This window comes from Pristiophorus japonicus, chromosome 3 (assembly GCF_044704955.1).
Source record: "Pristiophorus japonicus isolate sPriJap1 chromosome 3, sPriJap1.hap1, whole genome shotgun sequence".
NCBI lineage: Eukaryota > Metazoa > Chordata > Chondrichthyes > Pristiophoridae > Pristiophorus > Pristiophorus japonicus.
In genome coordinates this window covers 18,244,868-18,272,613 of record NC_091979.1, presented here as the reverse complement: position 1 = coordinate 18,272,613, position 27,746 = coordinate 18,244,868, and the positions used below count along the sequence as shown (strand labels likewise).

The 27,746-nt window shown below is 48.4% G+C and overlaps 1 protein-coding gene across 1 annotated transcript in view; it reads right to left on the bottom strand.

The window, feature by feature from the left end:
- Positions 1-9,939: 9,939 nt before the first annotated feature.
- The window catches only part of LOC139256846 (indian hedgehog protein-like), a 75,031-nt gene continuing 57,224 nt past the window's right edge, over positions 9,940-27,746 (bottom strand). Inside the window, exons 2-3 of the mRNA XM_070874335.1 lie at positions 17,091-17,352; positions 9,940-10,625 (exon numbers count right to left, since the gene is read on the bottom strand). Of these exons, the coding sequence (XP_070730436.1) occupies positions 9,940-10,625; positions 17,091-17,352 (948 nt within the window). The remainder of the gene's footprint in view (positions 10,626-17,090; positions 17,353-27,746) is intronic.

Sequence of the window (27,746 nt, the reverse complement as noted above, 5' to 3'; positions counted from 1 at the left end):
TTTTAATTCCAGATTAATTTAATTAACTGAATTTAAATTCCTCCAGCTGCCATGGTGGGATTTGAACTCTTGTCTCTGGATCACTACTCCAGTATTATAACCACTATGTTACCATTCGCTGGATCAGATGTCACAAACAAACGATGAAGTTTGCAACAAGAAAGAATGACTTGAATTCACATAGCGCCTTTCAGGACCGCAGGACATTCCAAAGCGCCTTACAACCAATGAAGCACGGTCACTGTTGTCATAGAAACATAGAAGGAGGCCATTTTGGTCCATCGTGTCCATGCCGGCCGACAAAGAGCCGCACGGCCCTCGGTCAGCAGCCCTGAAGGTTACATATAAACCTATGAACAATGACGGAAAGGCAAAGAGCACCCAGCCCAACCAGTCCGTCCCACACAACTGCGACACCCCTTACACTGAAACATTCTACAATCCACCCCAACCAGAGCCATGTGATCTCCTGGGAGAGGCAAAAAAAACAGATAAAAACCCAGACCCATTTAGGGAGATAAAATCTGGGAAACGCAGCAGCCAATTTGCGCACAGCAAGCTCCCACAAACAGCAATGCGCTAACGACCAGATCCTCTGTTTTTTAATGATGTTGGTTGAGGAATAAATATTTGCCAGGACATAAGGAATAACTCCCCCTGCTCTTCTTCGAAATAGTGCCCGTGGGATCTTTTACGTCCACCTGAGAGAGTAGACGGGGACCTCGGTTTAACGTCTCATCCGAAAGATGGCACCTCCGACAGTGCAGCGCTCCCTCAGCATTGGCACTGGGAACATCAGACTAGATAATGTGCTCAAGTCTTTGGAGTGGGACTTGAACCCACAAACCTCTGTCTCTGAGGCGGGAATGCTCCCAACTGAGCCATGGATGGAGAAAGCTCAGGGATGACCTAATAGAGGTGTTTAAACTTATGGTTTGCTCCGTGCAGCAGAGCTGGTCTCCAGTCGTCTTGGTCAACCCTTGCCACTGGACCAAGACCTAGCTCTGTCAAGCCCGTGTGGTGGCTGGTGTGCAACGGCCATCACACGTTAAAAAAATCCACACACAGGCATCTTCCACCCTTCAACATGTAGTTTGGGATCCGGAATATTAGGTCCTTCATTGAAACACCTGTGAACTCATCCCTTTTTGGCGTGGAAGCAAGTCATCCTCGCTTCGAGGGACTGCCTATGATGAAGATTAAGCTTATGAATGGGGTTTGTTAAGATAAAGGTAGAGAAGCTGTTTCCACTTGTGCGTGAGACCAAAACTAGATCCATAATTAAAAGATAGTCACCAATAAATCCAATAAGGAATTCAGGAGAAACCTCTTTACCCAGAGACCAGTGAGAACGTGGAACTCGCTACATAAGAACATAAGAAATAGGAGCAGGAGTAGGCCATTTGGTCCCTCGAGCCTGCTCCGCCATTTAATAAAATCACGGCTGATCTGATCTTGGGCTCAGCTCCACTTCCCTGCCCGCTCCCCATAAACATTTACTCCCTTATCGCTCAAAAATCTGTCTATCTCCACCTTAAATGTATTCAATGACCCAGCCTCCATCCCCCTTGCAACTCCAGCTTCTCCAGTCTGTCCACGTAACTGAAGACCCTCATCCCTGGAACCATTCTCGTAAATCTTTTCTGCACCCTCTCTCAGGCCTTCACATCCTTCCTAAAGTGCGGTGCCCGAATTGGACACAATATGCCAGTTGAGGCTGAATCAGTGTTTTATAAAGGTTCATCATAATATCCACACTTTTGTACTTTGAGATAGGGAGGAGACAAAGCCACGGTGGGATTTGAAAACAAGGATGAGAATTTTAAAGCAAGAAGTAACATTCTCTTTCAGCAGCTTGACAAACTGCTGATAGTTTAGCGCATTGGGTCGGCTTAAATTGATGATGTTTGCAACAGTTTCAGATGACTCATTAGCCGCCATCTGAGTGCGAAGGCTGTCTTGGCGAATTGCAGTGAAAGGGAGTTCAGTGACTGCTGCATGCTCCCGAACTCACTCCGATGTCTTTTCAACAGTGGTAACGAAGGCCAGCGTTTCAGTTGATATGCACTATCAGCGGTGACCAATATTGGATTGTCCATATCTACTCAAACCTGGTTTGACCTGGTTTTGGCAAGTTTGGCAACAGCCAAAATGTCAGACATACGTGTGCAGCTTTTTAGTCCCAGAACTCGCACCAAGTCCCGCTCACCCATCACCCCCTGTGCTCGCCGACCTACATTGGCTCCCGGTTAAGCAACGCCTCCATTTCAAAATTCTCATCCTTGTTTACAAATCCCTCCATGGCCTCGTCCCTCCCTATCTCTGTAACCTCCTCCAGCCCTACAACCACACACCCCCCCACCCCGGTGCCCCCGAGATATCTGCGCTCCTCAAATTCTGCCCTCTTGACCATCCCTGATTATAATCGCTCAACCATTGGTGGCCGTGCCTTCAGCTGCCTGGGCCCTAAACTCTGGAACTCCCTCCCTAAACCTCTCCGCCTCTCCACCTCTCTCTTCTCCTACAATGAGAAGGAGTAGTGGAGGTGAATAGTGTAGATGCATTTAAGGGGAAGCTGGAATAGTACATAGGGAGAAAGGAGTAGAAGGATATGCTGATGGAGTGGGGGGAGGCTTGAGTGGAGCAGAAATGCCGGCATGGACCAATTGGGCCGAATGACCTGTTTCCGTGCTGTAGACTCGATGTAATGCTGCGTAAGGACTGATGTCGGATGGGTCAGTACCTGTAATGATCTGGTGCCTGGGATTGTAGAGGTGACAAGCCCAAAGTCCGAAGCTACAGAAGGTTCACGAGGTTGATTCCTGAGACGAAGGGATTGTCGTATGAAGAAAGGTTGAGCGGGTTGGACCTGCACTCATTGGAGTTTAGAAGAACGAGAGGTGATCTTATTGAAACATATAAGATTCTGAGGGGGCTTGACAGGGTAGATGCAGAGAGGATGTTTCCCTTCGTGAGAGAATCAAGAACTAGGGGGCATAGTTTCAGAATAAGGGGCCGCCCATTTAGAACTGAGAGGAGGAGGAGGAATTTCTTCTCAGAGGGTCATCAATCTGTGGAATTCTCTGCCCCAGAGAGCTGTGGAGGCTGGGTCATTGAATTTAAGGTGGAGATAGACAGATTTTTAAACGATAAGAGAGTCAAGGGTTATGGGGAGCGGGCAGGGAAGTGGAGCTGAGCCCAAGATGTGATCAGCCATGATCTTATTAAATGGCGGAGCAGGCTCAAGGGGCCAAATGGCGTACTCCTGCTCCTATTATGTTCTTATGTCATTGAAGGGGCGGTCGGATGCCTCAATGCAGACAACATAGACTACCATTGAAGGATGGGCTGAATGCCGTCCCACTCCGCTATCCCCATCCTCCCGACATCATCTTCTGGTTGTGTATGTATTAAACTCAGCACTAGACAAGACTTGTCACTTATCAGATATTAATTTTAATTAATTAAATAGGAAAAAAAAACAAGTACACTTGCAAGATTAGGGTAAGTCACAGGAGATTCCAGAATAACATTGGAGGTTAAGATAAAAATATCTCTGTTAAATTAAAACTTTACAGACTGATAGCAGTTCTATATATAATATAATAAAATTCATATATTGACAGCCAACTTTTACAATTCTATATTACAATTCACAAGTACAAAAATAAATCTTATGAGTAACACACAAGGGCTGGTATGTAAATTTCCACACTGAATTCAACCATTGCAATCGAGGGAAATATACATATATATTCTTTCTAAAATCAAATAAAATCAAGGAATTTTTTTGGGGTGGAATAGATTAGTTTTAGCATGGAGGGGTATATCTGTAAATAGAGACTTTAAATCTAACCGAAGTGTGTGTGTATATATATATATATATTTAAAATTAATTTTCTCACGGTGCCTGAGGCACACACTGCTGTGTCCTGCGTTCAATCACATGTCCAGTCACGCGTTCAATCACGCATTCAATCACATGACCAGTGACACGTTAAGTCACGTGCTCAGTCATACGCTCAGTCCACATGTCCAATCACGCGCTCAATCACACATTCAATCACATGTCCAGTCACACGTTCAATCACATGTCCAGTCACATGTTCAATCACATGTCCAGTCACACGCTCAATCACATGTCCAGTCACTTGCTCAATCACATGTCGTCACACGTTCAATCACATGTCTAATCACGCATTTATTCATATGTCCAGTCATGCGTTCAATCACATGTCCAGTCACACGTTCAATCACATGTCCAGTCACGCGCTCAATCACATGTCCAGTCACGCGCTCAATCACATGTCCAGTCACGCGTTCAATCACGCATTCAATCACATGACCACTGACACGTTCAGCTCCGTGTTTAGTCACATGCTCAGTCACGCGCTCAGTCATATGTTCAATCACACGTTCGGCCACATGTTTAATTACATGTCCAGTCACACATTCAGTCACGTGTTCAATCACATGTCCAGTCACACATTCAGTGACGTGTTCAGCCCCGTGTTTAGTCACGTGCTCAGTCCTGCGTTCAGTCACGCGTTTAGTCACGAGCTCAGTTCTGCGTTCAGTCACGCGTTTAATCCCGCGCTCAGTCATGCGTTTAGTCCCGTGTTCCGTCAGGTGCTCAGACCTGTGCTCAGTCACGTGTTCAGTCATGTGCTCAGTCACATGCTCAGTCCCACGTTCAACATGCTAATTTTGCCCGTGGAGGTGACACTAGGCGGACCGAGGGATCTCCGCAGGGCGGGATGAAAAGAGATGGGAGAGCGCATCCTCCTATGGATGCTGTCAGGTGCTACTTCCTGTAGCTGGCTCAGAATGGCACTGGCAGAGGATGGGGGCGGGGGAGGGGTTATGGGAGATCGTTGTTTGGTCAATAATTAGCGAGGAAAAAAAATTGGCAAGATTCCTCTTTTGCTTCGCCTTCCCCAATTGAGATTACTTGGGCTTGCTAAACAGGGACACACCTTCCACTACCTTCAGTGTTACAAAGGAAGATACCATTCTGATGTCCCCTCATCACCTCATATTGCTCTGTTTACTGCCGCTTGGAGGCAGCCACGATTGGCTTTTCCTCCCGTGACATCACTGACATCATATGTCTACCCACAATCCACTGCGTCCTCCTTCATGATGTCACCGGAAGAGAGATCCTGCAACAAAATGGCTGCTTCCAGGCGAGTTGCTTCTGGAAGGTAACGCAGAGCGACAAAGAGATGCTGATACGAAAACAATTCGCGTGTATGTAGCATCTTTTCAGGCCACTCCAAAGCATTCTGTAACCAGCGTGTTAACTCTGAAGCACCATCACCACTGTTATATAGGCGGACGTAGCAGTCAATTTGTCCGTAACAATGGCCAACAGATAGAAAATTGTTTTTTGGTGGTGTTGGTTGAGGGAAGAATGTTGACTGCAACTCTCTTCATTCTTTATTTAAATCGTGCCAATAATTTATTTAACACCCATCTGAACTGGCAGGCAGGGGCTCGATTTTGTTCAAAAGACGACACCTCCAACAGTACAGCACTCCCTCACTGGGGCACCGAAGTGTCAGCTTAGTTTATGGTCGTAGAGTGGGGATTGAACGAACAAACTTCTGACTCACAGTGCTGAGCTCAGCATACAGGTATCTCCCTTTATAACATTTAGGGTTGAAAGGGCAACTTCCCCTCTAAGAAATCTGTACAGTGTGCTGGAATCATCGTAACGCACCAGGCCCAGGGAAAGATGGTCTGACTGCATAAGTGATTGAGATTGTCGCACAGTCTGGCATTTGTATGTGGAGCAAATGGAACAGCACTTAAATATTTATCAGGGCAAAACATTCCCTCACTGAACACAGCTGGCAAAATATTTAACAGGTCACTCTGTCCTCTAAAGGGGATCAGTGAGCAAGCTGTTTGTACCCCTCGAATGGCAGTGCAACGGAATCTTGCAAGGGTCAATGTTGTGGCAGAACTAGAGGTACAAGACGGTCAGACCCTGAACATTCTCATTATCAAGAACTTTTTTTTAATAACATTTAATATTTTAACGTGCTTTTTTGTTTGAAAGGGGATATCGTCACCCTAGCAAATTGGGTGTTGACGTTTTTTTAAAATTTCATTCAGGGGATGTAGACATCGCTGGCAAAGCTGGCATCTATTGCCCATCCTTAATTGCCCTTAAACTGAGTAGCTTCCATTTCTGAGGAGCAGTTAAGAGTCAACCACATTGCTGTGGGTCTGGAGTCACATATAGGCCCAGACCAGGGCAGGACGGCAGATTTCCTTCCCTAAAGGACATTAGGGAACCAGATGAGGTTTTCCCGACAATCAGATAGTTTCACGGTCACCATTACTGGCACTAACTTTTTCAATTCCAGATTTATTTAATTAACTGAATTTAAATTCCCCAGCTGCCGTGGTGGGATTTTAACTCATGTCTCCAGATCATTAGTCCAGGCCTCGGGATTACGAGTCCAGTGACATAACCACTACTGTACCCTAAAATTCCCAGGAGTCCTTGGATTTCCCAGCATCCCCAAGGTTTTTGGAGGATGGTTTATAAGAACATAAGAAATAGGAGCAGGAGTAGGCCATTTGGCCCCTCGAGCCTGCTCCGCCATTCAATAAGATCATGGCTGATCTGATCATGGACTCAGCTCCACTTCCCTGCCCGTTCCCCATAACCCTTTATTCCCTTATCGCTCAAAAATCTGTCTATCTCCGCCTTAAATATAATCAAAGACCCAGTCTCCACAGTTCTCTGGGGTAGAGAATTCCATAGATTTACAGCCCTCTGAGAGAAGAAATTTCTTCACATCTCAGTTTTAATTAGGTGGCCCCTTATTCTAAGTCTATGTCCCCTAGTTTTAGTTTCTCCTATGATTGGAAATATCCTCTCAGCATTCCATCTTGTCGAGCCCCGTCATTATCTTAGAAGTTTCAATAAGATCACCTCTCATTCTTCTGAACTCCAATGAGTAGAGGCCCAACCTACTCAACCTTTCCTCATAAGTCAATCCCCCTCATCTCCGGAATCAACCTAGTGAACCTTCTCTGAACTGCCTCCATAAAACCCTTAAGCAAGTGAGATCTTTCTTTTAAATAAGGCTTCATCGCACCCTCCAGACATCCCAGCCAATAGAATGAAAGAAGTACCCACCCCAAGGCCTTTAAGAAAGGAGCTAGGCATGGACAATGAGCGTAAGGGATAGAAGAGTTTGGGTGGGGGGGGGGATGCAGTTGAGGAGTTTCGTAAAAAGCTTTTGAAGGTGGGGAGCAAGGTTAGGGGGCTTAGGGAGAGAGTTCCATAGTAAGGCCCGGTTGGTTGTAGACGTTGCTCCTGATTTCAACTAACCTTTACTCAGCTCAGACCTAGCCATACACCCGATTGAAATGTCAAACTCCAAACTTGAGAATGGAGTGGGGGGTCATATAGTCTCGGGATAAGGGGCCGGCCATTTAAGACTTAAGACGAGGATGAATTTCTTCACTCAGCGGGTTGCAAGTCTTTGAAATCCACTGCTGCAAAGGGCTCAGTCGTTGAGTATATTCAAGGTAGGGAGCAATAGACTTTTGGATTTTAGGTGAATCAAGGGATATGGGGCTAGTGCATTGAGGTCGAAGATCAGCCATGACCTTACTGAATGGCGGAGCAGACTCGAAGGACCGTATGGCCTACTCCTGCTCCTAATTCTTATGTTCTAAAGGGCCTAAACCCCTTCCCCGTCCCGACCTGGGTTTCCCCTATTCAAAAGCGGAGATGTGATTTATTTTCTCCCCAACAGGACATAGAACAAGCTATGGAAAAGGAACACATCCTGCACCAATAGTCGCTGTTCAAAATGGAATTGCATCAATAACCGTTTAGAAGGGAGGTGTGAGGGCCTCAATATATAGGCTTCATTCACAGGGGAACTAGGGAGAGGTTATAGAGATCTTGGGTGGGGCAAGGCAGTCCCATCATTGTCATAATCAACCACGGACTGTGTAGGGAACGAGCTTAACTGAACAAATGGCCTTTTCTATGCCTATGGTCAGCCTATAATAGTGTTGCCAACCCTCCAGGATTGCCCTGGACCCTCCAGGAATGACGGGGGAATAACCTGGACATTGCCGCCAGAAAATCTTGGGAGAAAAATCTTTGGGGTGGAAATTCCGCTTGCAACGCCACTCGTTAGCGCCGGAGAGGGGCGGCTCAGGACTTGCCGTCAGCGGGGAGCGGGTCATTGGGCTCACGGGAAATTTAGTTGGGTGTTAGCGGGGGCGGCGCCGAGACGCATCGCTGCGCGCTCCACCGCCACCCACGTGGTGACGTCATCGAGCGTGCAAAACACCCCCTTGCCGCCGCGGCTGCGAAATTCGGTGAGTACGGTGGCCTTACCGGCAGGCGTCCGTACGGCCTGGGAAAGGTGACGGGACATCGTGGGATCCCGGTAGGCGGTATTGTCCAGGGATGAAGGTAAGTGGTTATCTTTAATTTTTTTCAGCATTTATGTATTAATGGGACCAGTGGGGAAGTGTGGGTGGGGTGGCGGGGTCAGAGAAGTTTTCGCAAACCTTTCGTCCCAGTTTTTTAACCCGCTTGTCGGCAGCCTACCGTGGGGAAATTGGGTCGGCCTCCTGAGATACCCGCTCCGCTGGCGCCCGAGAATGAGCATGCAATGGCACTTTTGGCACTGCTCTCTCAATTTTGGCCGGGAAAAAAAAAACATTTGGCAGTTTGAGGCGGTAATTACCGCCTGCCGTTAAAATCACCGTTCCTCCAAAACGGAGGTAACGAATCTCGACCCCTTTGTTTATTAGTTATGAAAGTCTTGGCGATATGGGGGGGGGGGGAGGGGAAGTGGGGGAAGGCTGTTTGTGCTGGGGAGCACCAGTTGGAGATGGGAGGGTCATGTGAGAAAACCTCCAGGTACATGTCCATGCAGATTTGGAGAACCTTAGCTTTGGAGATTTTGCCAGGACGGGCCAGGAAGTTGTAAAACGTAAACTAGGCACCAAGAATCTGCCATTTATTTTTTAATCCTTCACATTTACCTCGGTGTTTGACGATGTGGAGACGCTGGTTAGTAAGATTTTAATGAGCCTGATTCAGCAGCAAAGCAAACTTGGGGACTCAAGCTATTGAATCCCTATCCCACCTCTGTTTGGAGGCGAAAACCCTGTTGAAGCTTTCTCCCTGCAATGACAGTTATTTATCTGATATACATACATCTATTATATTAATAATCTTACATCTGCGCACACTTGCTGTCAATTTTTTTCCCATTAGAAATTCCTAGGTCCACAGTTATTCGCAGAACTGCCTGTAGTGCCACCACCAGCCAGGGGGATGCAACTGCAGCGTGACATGTTTACATAAGCAGTTCTCATTCTAACCGGGCACGTAGCGAATTGTAACAGAAATACGAAAAAATATATATATATAAGGGCAGAATGCATTACTTTTGAAACGGAGACTGAGATTACATCAGCACGTCTTCGTCCAATTATCTCCCGCTGTTTATAGTCCCGCGTCGCTTGAAGACGACACTTCCATTTTGATTCCTCTGATCGCAGAACAGAGGAAGGCCCAGTGTAGTTTATGTCAGAGGTGAGAACAAGCAAGGTTGGGGGGTTCTGCTTTTGTCTCTGTCTACCCAAACTCCGTCTTTTCGGTAAGCCGTGCGCCCTCCCGACTTGACTGACAACCGTGTTCGTCGACTCCACGCAGAGAAGGGATGCCTCCCGTCCTTTGTCGCTGGGTCCTTGGGCCTGTAGAAGTAGAGGATGCCCACCCGTGTGGCACCCGCGTGATCCGCCGATTGGCCCGGTCTCGCCCCCTACCTCGCCCGGGGTGCGGGGGGTGGTGGGTGGGGGGGGGGGGGGGTGAGGGGATGCGGGGACGGACCTGGACCTCCCGTGTCACCCTCAAGTAAAGACTGCATCACCCCCCCCGCCGCCTCAGCCCTGCGCCAGGCCCCAGGGGTGGAAGGACTCGGGGCTGAGGAGGAGCCTGCCCAGTCGGTGCAGGAGCCGGGGGTACCAGTGCACGCCCTCCTGCTGGCGGGGGGCCGGGGGTCCACCCCCGCCCAGCATGGCGGCCAGCCGGTAGCAGAGCCGGAGCGGGGCAAGGGCCAGCTGCGCCAGGCCGTGTCCCTCCACCGCCGCGAAGCAGGAGGCCAGCACGCCGTTGACGGCCAGCGTGCCGCGCTCGGTCAGGGGGGCGTAGGCGCCCACGTCCGTCCGCCACGAGACGCCGGTCACCCGGGCCGGCCGCCATCTTGAATCGCCCGCCGCCTCCGCCACCGCGTGCACGTACTGCCCGACCCGCACGTCGCCAGCGTAGGCGGGCCTGAAGCGGCCCGAGTCCGAGGTGAAGTTGTCCGCCACGAACACCAGGTGGGCGGCGGTGAGCAGCAGCCGCCGCGGCGGGTCCTGGGTCTCCAGCGCGCGGAACGTCTTCACCGCGCCCGGCTCCCGGTCAAGGAAGGTCACGAAGGCGCTGAACGTCAGCTCCCCACCGTGGTCCAGCGTCTGCACGCGGTCTCCGGGCTGGAGGTCAGACACCCTCTTCCTCCTGCCGTCTTCCAACAGCACGCTGGCGTTTCCAGGGAAACAGCCGCCGGTCTTTGCCGCCATGGAATGATCTGGAAAAAAAAACGCACAAAAATGTCCTGGTAAGCCGTCAGCGGGGAAAAACAAATCAATCATTTCTCAGTTTTACTGAGAGAAATACAGACAACTCCCGGAACCTTTTTTTGTGCTTCTTGCTTTAAGAATCATAGAATGGTTACAGCACAGAAGGAGGCCATTCGGCCCATCGAGCCCGTGCCGGCTCTCTGCAAGAGCACCTCAGCCAGTCCCACTCCCCCCCGCCCTTTCCCCCTAGCCCTGCAATATTGTTTTCCTTCAGCTACTTATCCAACTCTCTTTTGAAAGCCACGATTGAATCTGCCTCCACCACCCTCTCAGGCAGCAAATTCCAGATTCTAACCACTCGCTGTGTAAAAACGATTTCCCTCATGTCGCCTTTGGTTCTTCTGCCAATCACCTTAAATCTGTGACCTCTGGTTCTCGACCCTTCCACCAATGGGAACAGTTTCTCTCGATCTACTCTGTCCAGTCCCCTCATGATTTTGAACACCTTGATCAAATCTCCTCTTAACCTTCTCTGCTCCAAGGAGAACAACCCCAGCCTCTCCAGTCTATCCACGTAACTGAAGTCCCTCATCCCTGGAACCATTCTTATAAATCTTTTCTGCACCCTCTCTAAGGCCTTCACATCCTTCCTAAAGTGTGGTGCCCAGAATTGGACATAATACTTCAGTTGAGGTTCGAACCAGTGTTTTATTCAAAAAGGAGTTAGATGTCGTCCTTACTACTAGGGGGATCAAGGGTTATGGCGAGAAAGCAGGAATGGGGTACTAAGGTTGCATGTTCAGCCATGAACTCATTGAAGGGCGGTGCAGGCTCAAAGGGCCAAATGGCCTGCTCCTGCACCTATTTTCTATGTTTCTATGTTTCTATGTTCCTCATACCTTCCACGCTTTTGTACTCTATGCCTCTATTTATGAAGCCCAGTTTCCCTTCAGCTTTTTTTTTTAACGCTTTCTCAACCTGCCCTGCCATCTTCAATGATTTGTGCACATATACCTCCAGGTCTCTCTGTTCATGCATCCCCTTTAGAATTGTACCCTTTAGTTTATATTGTCTCTCCTCGCACGTGAGGAAGGCGAGAGTCACAGATATGGAAGAGAAGGAAGGGACAGAATGATTGAATAAGAGACAGATAGAGAAGCAGAGAAAAAGTGAGAGACGGTGAGTGTGACAGAAAGAAACAGCAGGCGAGACTAAGGTAAAGGAGATTGCAAGGGCGAAGAAGAGAAAGGGAAAGTACAGAGAAAGAAAAGAAAGACTTGCATTTATATAGTGCTTTTCACGACCACTGAACGTATCAAAGCGCTTTACAGCCAATTAAGTACTTTTGGAGTGTGGTCACTGTTGTAATGTGGGAAACGCGGCAGCCAATTTGCGCACAGCAAGCTCCCACAAACAGCAATGTGATAATGACCAGATAATCTGTTTTTTTTTGTTATGTTGATTGAGGGATAATTATTGGCCCAGGACAACGGGGATAATCTCCCTCCTCTGAGGTCATAGAATCTTATGGCTCAGAAGGTGGCCTTTTGGCCCATCGCACCCATGCTGCCTCGTTGAAAGAGTTGTCCATTCAGGCCCACTCCCCCCTGCTCTTTCCCCATGGTCCTGTAAATTGTGCCTTTTTCAAGTATACATCCCATTCCCTTTTGAAAGTTAATATTGAATCTGTTTCAGGCCGTGCATTCCAGATCATAACAACTTGCTCTATAAATAAAATTCTACCCATCTCCCCTCTGCATCTTTTGCCAATTATGTTAAATCTGTGTCCTCTGGCTACCAACACTTCTGCCAGTGGAAACAATTTCTCCTTTACTTATAAAAAAAATCCTTCATAATTTTGAACATGATCCCCTTAACTTTTTCTGCTCTCAGGAGAACAACCCCAGTCTCTCCATGTAACTGAAGTCCCTCATCCCTGGAACCATTCTCATAAATCTTTTCTACACCCTCTCCAAGGCCTTCACAACCTTCCTAAAGTGTGGTGCCGAGAATTGGACACAATACTCTGGCTGAGGCCCAACCAATAATTTATAAATGTTTAGCATAACTACCTTGCTTTTGTACTGCCGTTATTTATAAAGTCAAGGTTCCTGTATGCCTTTTTAACAGCCGCCTCAGCTTGTCCTGACACCTTCAAAGATTTGAGTAAACGGAAAGAGAGACTGATAGACAGAGAAAGGATGAGTTTGTGAGTGATAGTCCATCAGAGATAGAGGCACAGTCTTGGAGGGAAAGACTCTTCCTGTCTCTCACTCTGTCTCTCTGCCTTCCGTTCAGCATCTCTGTCACTATCACTCCTACCTATCACTCACTATCCTTGTATCTCCCTCGTATGCCTCTCATCTCAACCTCTTTGTCTCTCTCCCTCTCAGTTTCCTTCTCTACCTCTCTTTCCTCTTCTTCACTCTCTCTTCCTTTCCCTCACGATCTCTGTCTCTCCCTTACTGTCTGTTGCCGTCTTTGTATCTTCCCTCTTGCTCATTGTCTGCCTCTCTCTTTCTCTCGCTTTCAATCGTTCCCCTTTCCTCACTGTTTCTCTCTGCCTCCCCTTTCCCTCACTGTTTCTCTCTCCTCTCTCTCTATTTCCCTCACTGTCTCTCTCCTCTCTCTATTCCCCTCACTGTCTCTCTCCTCTCTCCTCTCTCTATTTCCCTCACTGGCTCTCTCCTCTCTCTCTATTTCCCTCACTGTTTCTCTCTCCTCTCTCTATTTCCCTCACTGTTTCTCTCTTCTCTCTCTATTCCCCTCACTGTCTCTCTCCTCTCTCTATTTCCCTCACTGTCTCTCTCCTCTCTCTATTTCCCCTCGCACTTTCTCTCTCCTCTCTCTCTATTTCCCTCACTGTCTCTCTCCTCTCTCTATTTCCCCTCACTGTTTCTCTCTCCTCTCTCTCTATTTCCCTCACTGTCTCTCTCCTTTCTCTATTTCCCTCACTGTTTCTCTCTCTCCTCTCTCTATTTCCCTCACTGTTTCTCTCTCCTCTCTCTATTCCCCTCACTGTCTCTCTCCTCTCTCTATTTCCCCTCACTGTCTCTCTCCTCTCTCTATTTCCCTCACTGTCTCTCTCCTCTCTCTCTATTTCCCTCACTGTTTCTCTCTCCTCTCTCTATTCCCCTCACTGTTTCTCTCCCCTCTCTATTCCCCTCACTGTTTCTCTCTCCTCTCTCTATTCCCCTCACTGTTTCTCTCCCCTCTCTATTCCCCTCACTGTCTCTCTCCTCTCTCTATTTCCCCTCACTGTCTCTCTCCTCTCTCTATTTCCCTCACTGTCTCTCTCCTCTCTCTCTATTTCCCTCACTGTTTTTCTCTCCTCTCTCTATTCCCCTCACTGTCTCTCTCCCCTCTCTATTTCCCTCACTGTCTCTCTCCTCTCTCTCTATTTCCCTCACTGTCTCTCTCCTCTCTCTCTATTTCCCTCACTGTTTCTCTCTCCTCTCTCTATTCCCCTCACTGTCTCTCTCTCCTCTCTCTATTTCCCTCACTGTCTCTCTCCTCTCTCTATTTCCCCTCACTGTCTCTCTCCTCTCTCTATTTCCCCTCACTGTCTCTCTCCTCTCTCTATTTCCCTCACTGTGTCTCTCTCCTCTCTCTACGGCCCTCACTGTTTCTGTCTCTCTCCTGTGGCTCAATAGGCAGCACTCTGAGTCAGTAGGTTGTGTGTCCCACTCCAGAGACTTGAGCACATAAATCTAGGCTGATGCTCCAGTGCAGTGCTGAGTGAGCGCCGCACTGCCGGAGGTGGGGTCTTTCGGATGAAACCTTAAACCGAAGCCCCGTTTGCTCTCTCAGGTGGACGTAAAAGATCTGAAGAAGAGCAGGGGGGTTATCCCTGGTGACCTGCCCAATATTTATCCCTCAATCAATATAACAGATGATCTGGTCATTATTACATTGCTGTGTGTGGGAGCTTGCTGTGCGCAAATTGGTTGCCGCGTTTCCCACATTACAACAGTGACTACACTTCAAAGGCACTTCATTGGCTGTAAAGTGCTTTGAGACATCCGGTGGTTGTAAAAGGTGCTATATAAATGCAAGTCTTTCTTTCTTTCCTTCTGTTTCTGTCTCCCTTTTCCTTCTGTTTCTGTCTCCCCCTTTCCCACACTGTTTCTGTCTCCCCCTTTCCCTCACTGTTTCTGTCTCCCCCTTTCCCACACTGTTTCTGTCTCCCCCTTTCCCTCACTGTTTCTGTCTCCCCCTTTCCCTCACTGTTTCTGTCTCCCTTTTCCCTCTGTTTCTGTCTCCCCCTTTCCCTCACTGTCCCTAACTCCCGCTTCTTCTCTTTTCGCCTCGCCCCCTCTTTCTATTTCTCAATTACTTTATGTATTACCGTAAAAAGGAACATAACCCAAATCAAAGTTTGCCCAGTGAATAATTCCCAGATATTCTGTTTGTTCAAGGTGAGAGCAAACAGCGAAACCATGACGACAGATACATGCCAGGCGATCCCACTGCCGCTCCCAACCACAATCCCAGCACGCTCACCACTCAAGGCTCCAGCTCTGCCTGCATCAGCCTCCAGCGAACCAGCCCAGGCCATCGATACATCAATCACATGCACCTTATTGCAGAGAGTAACAGCCTCTCGTAATATTATAGAGAGTAGCAGTCCCTGTACAAGGACACCCTCAAAGCCTCCCTGATAAAAATGCAACATCCCCACCGACACCTGGGAGTCCCTGGCCAAAGACTGCCCTAAGTGGAGGGAGAGCATCTGGGAGGGCGCTGAGCACCTCGAGTCTCGTCGTTGAGAGCATGCAGAAATCAAGCGTTGAGAGCGGAAAGAGCGTGCGGCAAACCAGTCCCACCCACCCTTACCCTCAACGTCTATTTGTCCCACCTGTGACATAGAATGTGGTTCTCGTATTGGACTGTTCAGCCACCTAAGGAGAGGAAGCAAGACTTCCTCGATTCCGAGGGACTGACTATGATGATGATATGATGATGATGTATATTACACAGAATAGCAGCCCCTGTATTTATTATAGAGAATAGCAGCCCCTGTGTATATTATAGAGAATAGCAGCCCCTGTGTATATTATAGAGAATAGAAGCCCCTGTGTATATTTTAGAGAATAGCAGCCCCTATGTATATTATAGAGAATAGCAGCCCCTGTGTATATTATAGAGAATAGAAGCCCCTGTGTATATTTTAGAGAATAGCAGCCCCTGTGTATATTATAGAGAATAGCTGCCCCTGTGTATATTAGAGAGAATAGCAGCCCCTGTGTATATTAGAGAGAATAGCAGCCCCTGTGTATATTATAGAGAATAGCAGCCCCTGTGTATATTTTAGAGAATAGCAGCCCCTGTGTATATTTTAGAGAATAGCAGCCCCTGTGTATATTATAGAGAATAGCAGTCCCTGTGTATATTATAGAGAATAGCAGCCCCTGTGTATATTTTAGAGAATAGCAGCCCCTGTGTATATTATAGGGAATAGCAGCCCCTGTGTATATTATAGAGAATAGCAGCCCCTGTGTATATTATAGAGAAAAGCAGTCCCTGTGTATATTATAGGGAATAGCAGCCCCTGTGTATATTATAGAGAATAGCAGCCCCTGTGTATATTATAGAGAATAGCAGCCCCTGTGTATATTATAGAGAATAGCAGCCCCTGTGTATATTATAGGGAATAGCAGCCCCTTTGTATATTATAGGGAATAGCAGCCCCTGTGTATATTATAGGGACTAGCAGCCCCTGTGTAGCATTAAATGATAATGACTGAGTATAAATGTATTGCAGTTAATGATCGATTGTTGTAAGTTGAAATCTAGGAATGAAATCATGGTTGCAAAATCAATGAACAAACTTTTCCTACACTGCAATTGTGAATTGTGTGGTTCGGCTCAGCTTTCCTCCATGTCCCCTGTCCCAGCCTTGTCTCAGTTCCTCAAGTCGCATGCTTAAATATAGCAGGACAGGTCGATAAGGTAGTTAAAAAGGCATACGGAATGCTTTCTTTTATTAGCCGAGGCATAGAATATAAGAGCAAGGAAGTTATGCTAGAAATGTAGACAACATTAGTTAGGCCACAGCTGGAGTACTGCGTGCAGTTCTGGTCACCACATTACAGGACGTGATTGCACTAGAAAGAGTGCAGAGGAGATTTACGATGAGGAAAGCTATGAGAAAAGATTGGATAGGCTGGAGTTGTTTTTCTTGGAACAGAGGAAGCTGAGGTGTATAAAATTATGAGGGACCTAGATATTGATTGAATATATTTAAGGTGGAGACAGACAGATTTTTGAGCGATAAGGGAGTAAAGGGTTATGGGGAGCAGGCAGGGAAGTGGGGTTGTGGCTAAGATCAGATCAGCCATGATCATATTAAATGGCAGAGCAGGCTCGAGAGGCCAAATGACCTACTCCTGCTCCTATTTCTTAATGTTCTTATATTCTTATCAGCTAAAAGCCTGGCACAATAAATATTGAACCGCTGACAAATTCTTTACCTGATTTGACTGAACAGTGGATATGAGCCTTGGATTCGTAATAGACCCAGTCGAATCCAGCCTCCACCGCCAGGCGTGCCAGCATCCCGTACTTGGAGCGATCGCGGTCCGAGGTGGTGATGTCCACAGCTCGACCCTCATAGTGCAAGGATTCTACAGAGTGGTGGCCGTCCTCATCCCAGCCTTCGGTCACTCTCAGCCTCACTCCTGGCCACTGGTTCATGACAGAGATCGCCAGAGCATTCAGCTTATCTTTACAACGCTGCAAATGGAAAGAAGAATTATTAGGTTGGGGCCCACTGTTCGATACGTTTAGCAGCCCCCACACCCCCGCCCCATTCTGCGTAGCCCTTGGTTGGGGAGAGAATGAGCTCATCAGAGACAAGCAGCACAGGTCACAGTGACATCATCACAGACATCACAGTGACATCATCACAGACACACAAGCACAGGTCACAGTGACATCATCACAGACACACAGCACAGGTCACAGTGACATAATCGGAGTCACGCAGCACAGGTCACAGTGACATCATTACAGACACACAGCACAGGTCACAGTGACATCATCACAGCCATCACAGTGACATCATCACAGATACACAAGCACAGGTCACATTGACATCATCACAGACACACAGCACAGGTCACAGTGACATCATCAGAGACACGCAACACAGGTCACAGTGACATTATCAGAGACACGCAGCACAGGTCACAGTGACATCATCAGAGACACGCAACACAGGTCACAGTGACATCATCACAGACACACAGCACAGGTCACAGTGACATCATCACAGACACACAGCACAGGTCACAGTGACATCATCACAGACATGCAGCATAGGTCACAGTGACATCATCAGAGACACGCAACACAGGTCACAGTGACATCATGTGTCACAATGCCGTCCAGTTTTCAGAACATGGTGATTGCGTCTGCTATTCTGTATTATACATACAAGGTATGCAATTCACTGGAATATACATGGGGATGCTATTCCCTATAATGTACACAGAGGCTGCTATTCTCTATAATATACACAGGGCTGCTATTCTCTATAATATACACAGGGCTGCTATTCTCTAAAATATACGTAGGGGCTGCATTTCCGAGCAGATACACAGGTCTAGAAATTTGTCAATGTTGAGCAGGCATAAGGAGGGCACACATACCACACCAGATGTGCACCGCCCGCCATATTGGTAAAGGCTCTGGTATAGGTTTCCCGGGTATTAGCCTGAAACAGGCCCATCGCATATGCAAATAGACAGCCTCACACCTGTTTGAGACTGCTTCCTGGCCTGCTGTGTTCAGGATTACAGTGTCCTTAAAGAGAGGGAGATTCCAGAGCTTGGCGTGACAGGCTGCTGAAGGCACAGCCGCCAATGGTGGGGCGAAGGGAGGGGAGGTTACAAAAAGGGTTACAGAGTCAGAGGAAGTTGGGATGGTTGTAAGGACGGAAATGGTTGCAGAGACAGGGAGAGGCATTGGGGTACCAGAAGCCAATGTAGTGGGGTGAGCCAATGAGCACTAGGGTGATGGGTGAACGGGACTTGGTGCAGGATAGGAAACAAGTAGCTGAGCTTTGGATACACTGAAGGTTAGAGGGTGGAGGATGGGAGGCCGGCCAAGAGAACATGAATCTGGAGGTGGACACAGGCATGGATGAGGATATCAGCGGCAGATGAGGTGAGACAGGGTCGGAAACTGGCGATATTATGGAGACGGATGTAGGCGGACTTTGTGATGGGGACAATAGGGAGTTGGAAGTCAATTGAGAGTAGAATAGGATGCCAGGAATTGGCAACAGTCTGAGATAAGGGCTGGGGAGGGAGTTATGGAACATACCAAGGGGCGGGGGGGAGTTTGTGCCGGGGGCGAAGAGCGATGGTTGCTCCCAAAGTTTAATGTAAGAAAATTGTAGCTAATCCAAGACTGAAAGAAAGACTTGCATTTATATAGCGCCTTTCACGACCTCAGGGCATTCCAAAATGCTTTACAACCAAAGAAATACTTTTGAAGCGCAGTCACTGTTGCAATGTGGGAAACGCATCGGGCAATTTGCGCACAGCAAGCTCCCAGAAACAGCAATGTGATAATGACCAGATAATCTGTTTTTTAGTGATGTTGAATGAGGGAGACCGGGGAAAATTCTCCTGCTCTTCTTCGAAATAATGCAATGGGATATTTTACGGGGCCTCGGTCTGATCCAAAAGACGGCAGCTCCGACAGCAGCAGTGCTCCCTCAGTATTCAGCCTAGATTTTAATGCTCAAGTCTCTGGGTTCAGAGGCACGACGCTACCCACTTAGCGATGCAGTCTACCCCGCTGTTTGATATTGTGGCTGATCCAAGAGTGGACATCCGTGGGCCTCACTTGGCATGTTGGGGTTGAATTGTGAAGAATGGTGGTTGGTCAAGGAACCAAGTTGGAATACCGTTATCAGGAGTGGAGGTGAGGGGAGTGGAGGGGAGAGAAGGGAATGGATAGGAGGGACAGGGAGGGGAGGGGAGTGGAGGGAGGAGAGTGGAGCGGTCGGGGGCAGGGAGGGAAGGGAGAAAATTGATGGGGCGGAGAGGAGCAGAGCAAAGGGGGGGTCGGGGAGTGGAGAGAAGTGTCGGGGAGAAGAACGGAGGGGAAGGAAGGCGAGCGGATGGAAGGGATGGTGGGGGGAGCAGAGGGAAGGGGAGAGGAGGGGAGGGGATGGGATGGACAGGGAGCGGAAGGAAGGGGAGGGGAGTTGAGGGGAGTGGCGAGGAGGGGAGCAGAAGGGATGGACGGGGAGCAGAGGGAAGGGGAGGGGAATGGAGTGGAGCTGAGTGGCGAGGGCGGAGGAACCGATGCAGATATGCACACATGCAAGCGGTAACCAGGCTAGCGATGGGATTTTCCAGATAAGGTCACATCGTGCCTAGCCAACTGCGATTGAACAAAGGCGTCCATTAGCGGGAAACGAGGTCTCGAATTCCCGTACTCATCGATAACATGCCTCCGGACCCACCTGCCAAATGGTGTGTTTAATTGAGCAGTAATGAACAAGCTGTGCCAATTCCCAGATAAGGGTGCATACCTTTGAGTTTACCATTGCTAATAGGTTACCAGAGCAGTTACATTTTGAAGAGCAAATATGTGTTTCTGGATCTCAGCGCTGCACTGAGCCAATTAGACCCATCCCACCTGAATACCCACAATCTCATTCGCATTATTTTCCGCCAAAGATTGCTCTGATAATTCCCGTTCTCACAGATTAGCCGATCAAAGGTGCCCGCCCAACACAGGAACTTGGCCTGCAGCGCGTGTTTGAAGTCAGCTGCTCCAGGTAGCCAATTGGCGGCTGTCACACTAAGATTCCAGTGCTGTGTTTATGCTTGTGGTGGTGTACCTTGGAAGAGCTCGTACACGTCAGCTGAATCGCAGTCCAGTTTGGCTGCATTGCCTCGAGGGGATTGGCCGAGTCACTGAGCCATTCAATGGCATGAATACATCCAATAGGCAATTCAGGAGAAACTTCTTTACCCAGGGAGTGGTGAGAAAGAACCACTTGTGCATTTTATATTGTGGCCTTTCACAAACACTGCAGCTCCCAACGTGCCTTACAGCCAATGAAGTAGTTTTTGGAGTGTCATCATCATCAGGAAGACTTGTTTCCACTCTAAAAATGGGTCCTTAGGTGGCTGAACAGTCCAATATGAAAACTACAGTCCCTGTCACAGGTGGGACAGATAGTCGTTGAGGACAAGGGTGGGTGGGACTGGTTTGCCACACGCTCTTTCCGCTGCCTGCGCTTGTTTTCTGCACGCCCTCGGCGATGAGACTCGAGGGTGCTCAGCGTCCTCCCATCTTTGGCCAGGGACTCCCAGGTGTCGGTGGGGCTCTTGCACTTTATCAGGGAGGCTTTGAGGGTGTCCTTGTAACGTTCCCGCTGCCCACCTTTGACTCATTTGCCGTGAAGGAGTTCCGAGTAGAGCACTTGCTTTGGGAGTCGCTGTGGGAATGCAGGAAACGCGGCGGGCAATTTGCACACAGCAAGCTCCCGCAAACAGCAATGTGATAATAACCGGATCATCTGTTTTTGTTATGTTGTTAGGTTGAGGGATAAATATTGGCCCGGGCACCGGGGATAACTCCCCCTGCTCTTCTTCGAAATAGTGCCGCGGGATCCTTACATCCACCGAGAGAGCAGGCGGACGTCAGTTTAACGTCACCGACCTGAAATGTTAGCTCTGCTTAATAATATTTATGTCTCAATTAACAATCACTAAAAAACAGATCATCAAGTCATTGCCGAATTGATGTTTGTGGGAGCGTGCTGTGCGCAACTTGGCTGCTGCGTTTCCCACATTCCAAAAGTGACTACACTCCAAAAGTATGCCATTGGCTGTAAAGCGCTTTGGGACGTCCGGCGGTCATGAAAGGCGCTATATAAATGCCAGTTTTTCTTTCCTTTTAATGACGTTGTTGGTCGAGTAAAGCCAATGATAGGGTAGCTGCTATGTAGTCTGTGGAAGGCACGGATGTGATCGGCCTTCTCCCATTCCATGGTTTATATGTGTTAATAAAATATCATCTTCTTAGGCTGTCCCCTGGAGTCGAGGATGACTTGCTTCCACACTAATATGAGTTCTTACGTGACTGAGGAGACCGATGCGGGACCCGACAGTCTCTGTTCCCGACATTCCTGGCCCCGAACTTCATTTTAAAGGGACGGAAGATGCCCTGTGCATGGACTTTTTTTAACATGGGGTGGCCGTTGCACACCAGCCACCACACGGGCTTGACAGAGCCAGGTCTTGGTCCAGTGGCAAGGGGATCCAAGATGACTGGATCCCCTTGCCACTGGACAGCTCTGCTGTATGGGCCTAGCGCACACACACACACACACACACACACACACACATATTCCTACTGACACCCTCCCTCCTTCCCACAGGTCCTCTCTCCCTGGGTTTCAGAGAACGCAGTGTAGGCCTCCCGTACCAGAGTGCACAAAAGAAGGCAGTCACTGGAGTGATAGGATGAACAGTGCCCTTGATTTTCCACTGCACTTATCTTGCTTGACACTGTGATAATGAAGCTGGATAAAGAATTAAGAGTGACAATGCACTTTGTGTTTGCTGTCAACCAAGAATAGGCTTTGTCCTTCTGTCATATAGACTTTCCTCCACTTGGCAAGCTCGCTTGAACACCTGCATCCGTTATCACCTAAATTCCACATAGCACAGATATAATAAGCATTGTAAAAAAGTTCCTTGACATATTGGGCTTCTATTAAACTTTGAACGACATGGACTGAGTCATTGACACCTTTTTTTAAAGTCAATAGCCTCGTGTTTACTGCCTGAAACCTGAATCATCCCAGTCCGGCTTTATTATCACTGTCTTGTTATTTAATATTTGATCACACCTCAGTCAGCCAACGCCTAATTACTATAGGTCTGCCTGCGACACGTCACATGGTGAATTCTTGCACTGTCGGGGGCGGGGGGGCAGGGGGGCTGGAGTTGTACCTGGTCAACTCAAGTTATCATCATCATAAGCAGTCCCTCGGAATCGAGGAACATAAGAACATAAGAATTAGGAACAGGAGTAGGCCATCTAGCCCCAGTGCTAGATGCTGGGCATAGGAAGACTTGCTTCCACTCTTAAAATGAGTCCTTAGGTGGCTGAACAGTCCAATACGAGAACCACAGTCCCCATCACAGGTGGGGCAGATAGTTGTTGAAGGAAAGGGTGGGTGGGGAGTCTGATTTGCCGCACGCTCCTTCCGCTGCCTGCGCTTGGTTTCTGCATGCTCTCGGCGACGATACTCGAGGTGCTCAGCGCCCTCCCGGATGCACTTCCTCCACTTAGGGCGGTCTTTGGCCAGGGCCTCCCAGGTGCCGGTGGGGATGTTACACTTTATCAGAGAGGCTTTGCCCTCTGCCCTCCTTTGGTTCGTTTGCCGTGAAGGAGTTCCGAGTAGAGCGCTTGCTTTGGGAGTCTCGTGTCGGGCATGCGGAAAATGTGGCCCGCCCAGCGGAGCTGGTCGAGTGTGGTCAGTGCTTCGATGCTGGGGATGTTGGCCTGGTCGAGGACGCTAATGTTGGTGTGTCTGTCCTCACAGGGGATTTGTAGGATCTTGCGGATCAACTCAAGTGGGAATGGTATGGTGGGGGAAGTGGCGGGGAGGGAGTTGAAGGAAGGCAGACCTCTTCTGACATTGAATAATGACATTGAATAATGACGTTGAATAATGGTTGAACAATGGCCGAGATCTCTGCGCTCCTCAAATTCTGCCCTCTTGAGCATCCCTGATTATAATCGCTCAACCGTCGGTGGCCATTCCTTCTGTTGCCTGGGCCCCAAGCTCTGGAACGTCCTCCCTAAACATCTCCACCTCTCTATCTCTCTTTCCTCCTTTAAGATGCCCCTTAAAACCTACCTCTTTGATCAAGCTTTTGGTCACCTGCCGTAATTTCTTCTTATGCGGCTCGATGTCAATTTTGTTTTGTCTTACAACACTGCTGTGAAGCGCCTTGGGATGTTTTAACTACGTTAAAGGCGCTATATAAATGCAAGTTGTTCTTCTTGTCAGTCTACACGGAATACTGCGTGGAAGATGTCAACAAGAGATGTGCAAGAGAAAGCATCACAGAAAATCTCATCCCCTGTGGGGTAATATCAGGCCGATGCCCAGTATCTTCCCTGCTGCAATAACAACAACTTGCATTTTTATAGTGCCTTTGACGTAGTAAAACGTCCCAAGGCACTTCACAGGAACGTCATCAGACAAAACCTGACACCAAGCTGCATAAGGAGATATTAGGACAGGTGACCGAGATCTTGGTCAAAGAGGTGGGTTTTAAGGAGCGGTAGAGAGGTGGAGAGGTTTAGCGCAGTAATGCCAGAGTTTAGGGCCCAGGCAGCTGACGGCAATAGTGGAACGATTAAAATCGGGATGTGCAAGAGGCCAGAATTGGAGGAGCGCCTAGATCTCAGAGGATTGTAGGGCTGGAGGAGGTTTCAGAGATAGGTGTAACTCAGTACAGAGCGTAACATTTCGTCTGATCATCCCTGGCACTCCTTAGCCTCGGCTTTTTAGCAGAATCACCTCTCTAGCCTCTAATTTCTCCTTCTCTCTAAGCACCACAATCTTTCTGGTCTGTCTATGATTTTTAAATATCATTATGGTCATTGCCTTGAATTTTCCTCCCTTGGCTAACCTAAACTTATTCTATGATTCTAAACTTTAAACATAAACATAGAGGGAAAGAGAGAGCAACATTGAAGAACTCTCTGTTGTTCTTCCATTATGTTCACCTGACCAAGTGCATAAGCCCTAGGTTTACTGTCTCACCGAATAGATTATCATCATAGGCAGTCCCTCGAACCAAGGATGACTTGCTTCCACGTCAAAAAGTTCACAGGTATTTCAATGAAGGACCTAAAATTCCAGGTCCCGAACTAAATCTTGGAGGGTGGAAGATGCCTGTGCGTGGATTTTTTTAACGTGTGGTGGCCGTTGCACACCAGCCACCACACGGGCTTGACAGAGCTAGGTCTTGGTCCAGTGGCAAGGGTTAACCAAGATGACTGGAGACCAGCTCTGCTGCACGGACCTAGTGCGCACACATATCGCAGTGTGGGCTGGCCCGTGCTGCCCCTGGCCAGGCCAGGGAGCGGAAGGAGCAGCATGGCGGCCTGGCCCAGCAGGCTGAGCGGCCCCCGGCTTGTGAGCACTTAAGACAATGCAGCACTCCTTCAGTACTGTACTCAAGTCCCAACTTATGTGCTCAAGTCCTGAAGTGGGGCTTGAACCCAGAATTCTTTAGCACTACACTGGCTCACACAACACTGGCTCACATGCTCTTCAGCTTCTTTGCGTCTTCATTGTGTTGAGATCGAGATTCTTCTACTCAAGCTCTTTCTTATCAAAGATCTCCAAACTGTGAACTCCTTACCTTCCTCGGTCTTCCATTATTCTAGAATCTGTAGAGTTTTTAAAGTGCCAATTACGAGGGGGCATAATTTTAAAGGTGGTTGGTGGAAGGTTTAGACGGGTTTTGAGGGGAAGCTTCTTCACGCAGAGGGTTGTGGGGGTCTGGAACTCGCTGCCTGGAAGGGTGGTGGATGCAGAAACCCTCACCACATTTAAGAGATGGTTGGATGGGCACTTAAGTGCGAAACCTGTAGGGTTACGGACCTAGAGCTGGTAATTGGGATTAGACTGGATAACCTCTTGTTGGCCGGCGCAGATGCGATGGTAAGTACGGCAGGGAATCGAATACGGCCAGGGTGATCTCCTGGACTAGTTTAGATCGCCTGGGTGGGTCGGAGAGGAATTTCCCCAGATTTCTTTTCCCCTAATTGGCCTAGGTTTTTATCTGGTTTTTGCCTCTCCCAGGAGATCATATGGCTCCAGTTGGGGTGGAGTGTAGAATGTTTTAGAGTAAGGGGTGATGCAGTTGTGTAGGGCGGACTGGTTGGGTTGGGTGCTCTTTACCTTTTCGCCATTGTTCATTGTTCATAGGTTTATATGTAACCTTCAGGGCTGCTGACCGAGGGCCGTGCGACTCTTTGTCGGCCGGCGCGGACACGATGGGCCGAAATGGCCTCCTTCTCCGCTGTAAATTTCTATGTTTCTATTATCCCTCACCGTCACCATATTTCTTACCCTACTCTTGTCCATTATACTGATGACCTGAACTACGGACCTTAACTTTTCACAGAGGTATCTCAATTAACAACAAACAACCACGCCCTCCACCCTTTCGTTCTTTTGGCCTCTGCTATTAATTGACAGACGTTGAGGGAGAAATTCGGTTGCCCCTGATTTGGGGCGGTAACCCAGGCGGAGCGGTAATTTTAGCGCCACGAAAAGGTTTGCGCCCTCCGCCCAGAAATTTGTCAGAATCGGTCGAAGAGCTGACAGGCGCTAAATCAGCCGTTGCACACCAGAGCTGGAGGGGGGGCGCATAACGAAAGATTGGTCGGCAAATTTGGCAGACCCATAACTCCCCCACAGCCATAGCAGGCAACGTTTAACCCATTCTTGAGTCCTTGGAATGACACAACACATTGAACACGAGACTAATCGGGAACTGACTTAATTTGCCTAATGTTGACTGCTCCGCATCCATCGATACCTGCAGTCTTCCCTCTTCACCACTCATCATCATCATAGGCAGTCCCTCGCAATCGAGGAAGACTTGCTTCCACTCTTAAAATGAGTCCTTAGGTGGCTGAACCGTCCAATACGAGAGCCTTAGTCCCTGTCACAGGTGGGACAGATAGTCGTTGAGGGGAAGGGAGGGTGGGACTGGTTTACCGCACACTCTTACCACTGCCTGCTCTTGTTTTCTGTATGCTCTCAGCGATGAGACTCGAGGTGCTCAGCGCCCTCCCGGATGCACTTCCTCCACTTAGGGCAGTCTTTGGCCAGGGACTCCCAGGTGTCACTAGGGATGTTGCTATGAGGGTGTCCTTGTAACGTTTCCTCTGCCCACCTTTGGCTCGTTTGCGGAGAAGGAGTTCTGAGTAGAGCGCTTTCTTTGGGAGTCTCGTGTCTGGCATGCGGACAATGTGGCCTGCCCAGCAGTAAGATCTCCCTGCTCCTATACTCAAATTCTCTCACTATGAAGGCCAACATGCCATTTGCCTTCTTCACCTGCTGTACCTGCATGCCAACTTTCAATGACCGATGTTCCAGGACACCCACATTTCGTTGCATTTCCCTTTTTTCTAATCTCTCACCATTCAGATAATATTATGTCTTCCTGTTTTTGCCAGCCCTGTAGACCATGAGCTTGGTGGCAGTTTTGAGGGCCTGGTCTTCAAACACTCTTTTCCTCAGGCGGCCGAAGGCTGCACTGGCGCACTGGAGGCGATGTTGAATCTCGTCGTCAATGTCTGCTCTTGTTGCATGCGCAACTGCTGTGCACTTAAATGCACACGCAATGTTATAGAGACCAAAGGAAGCTGGCCAGGGTTTAAAAAAAACCATTACCGCTTGCAACATCCACTGCGAGACTTGTCCTGACCCGTAATTTACTGTCCTTATAAAAGATGCATAATGTTATAAATATTTGATTTAAAAGTACAAAACGTTTTCTGCCAGATGACTTCATGTAGCATTTCTGGAAGGATTAGTTCCAGAGGACGGGAGTCACTCAGTAACCTAGAAATTTGCGTGTGCAACATTAGCAGAAATGCTTAACAAACCCATATAACATTACTTTGTTTCCCGTTTCAACTATGGTTTTGAGAAGGAAAAGAAAGACTTGCATTTATGTAGCTCCTTTCACAACCGCCGGACGTCTCAAAGTGCTTTACAGCCAATGAAGTGCTTTTTGGAGCGTAGTCACTGTTGTAGGAAACACGGCAGCCAATTTGCGCACAAGCAAGCTCCCACAAACAGCAATGTGATCATGACAGATAATCTGTTTTTTTGTGATGTTGATTGAGCAATACATATTGGCCACAGCACACCGGGGATAACTCCCATGCTCTTCTTCAAAGCAGTGCCACGAGATCTTTTATGTCCACTTGAGAGGGCAGACGGGGCCTCAGTTTAACGTTTCCACCCACACAGTGCAGCACTCCCTCGGCACTGCACTGGAGAGTCAGCCGAGATTTTTGTGCACAAGTTCCTGGAGTGGGACTCGAACCCA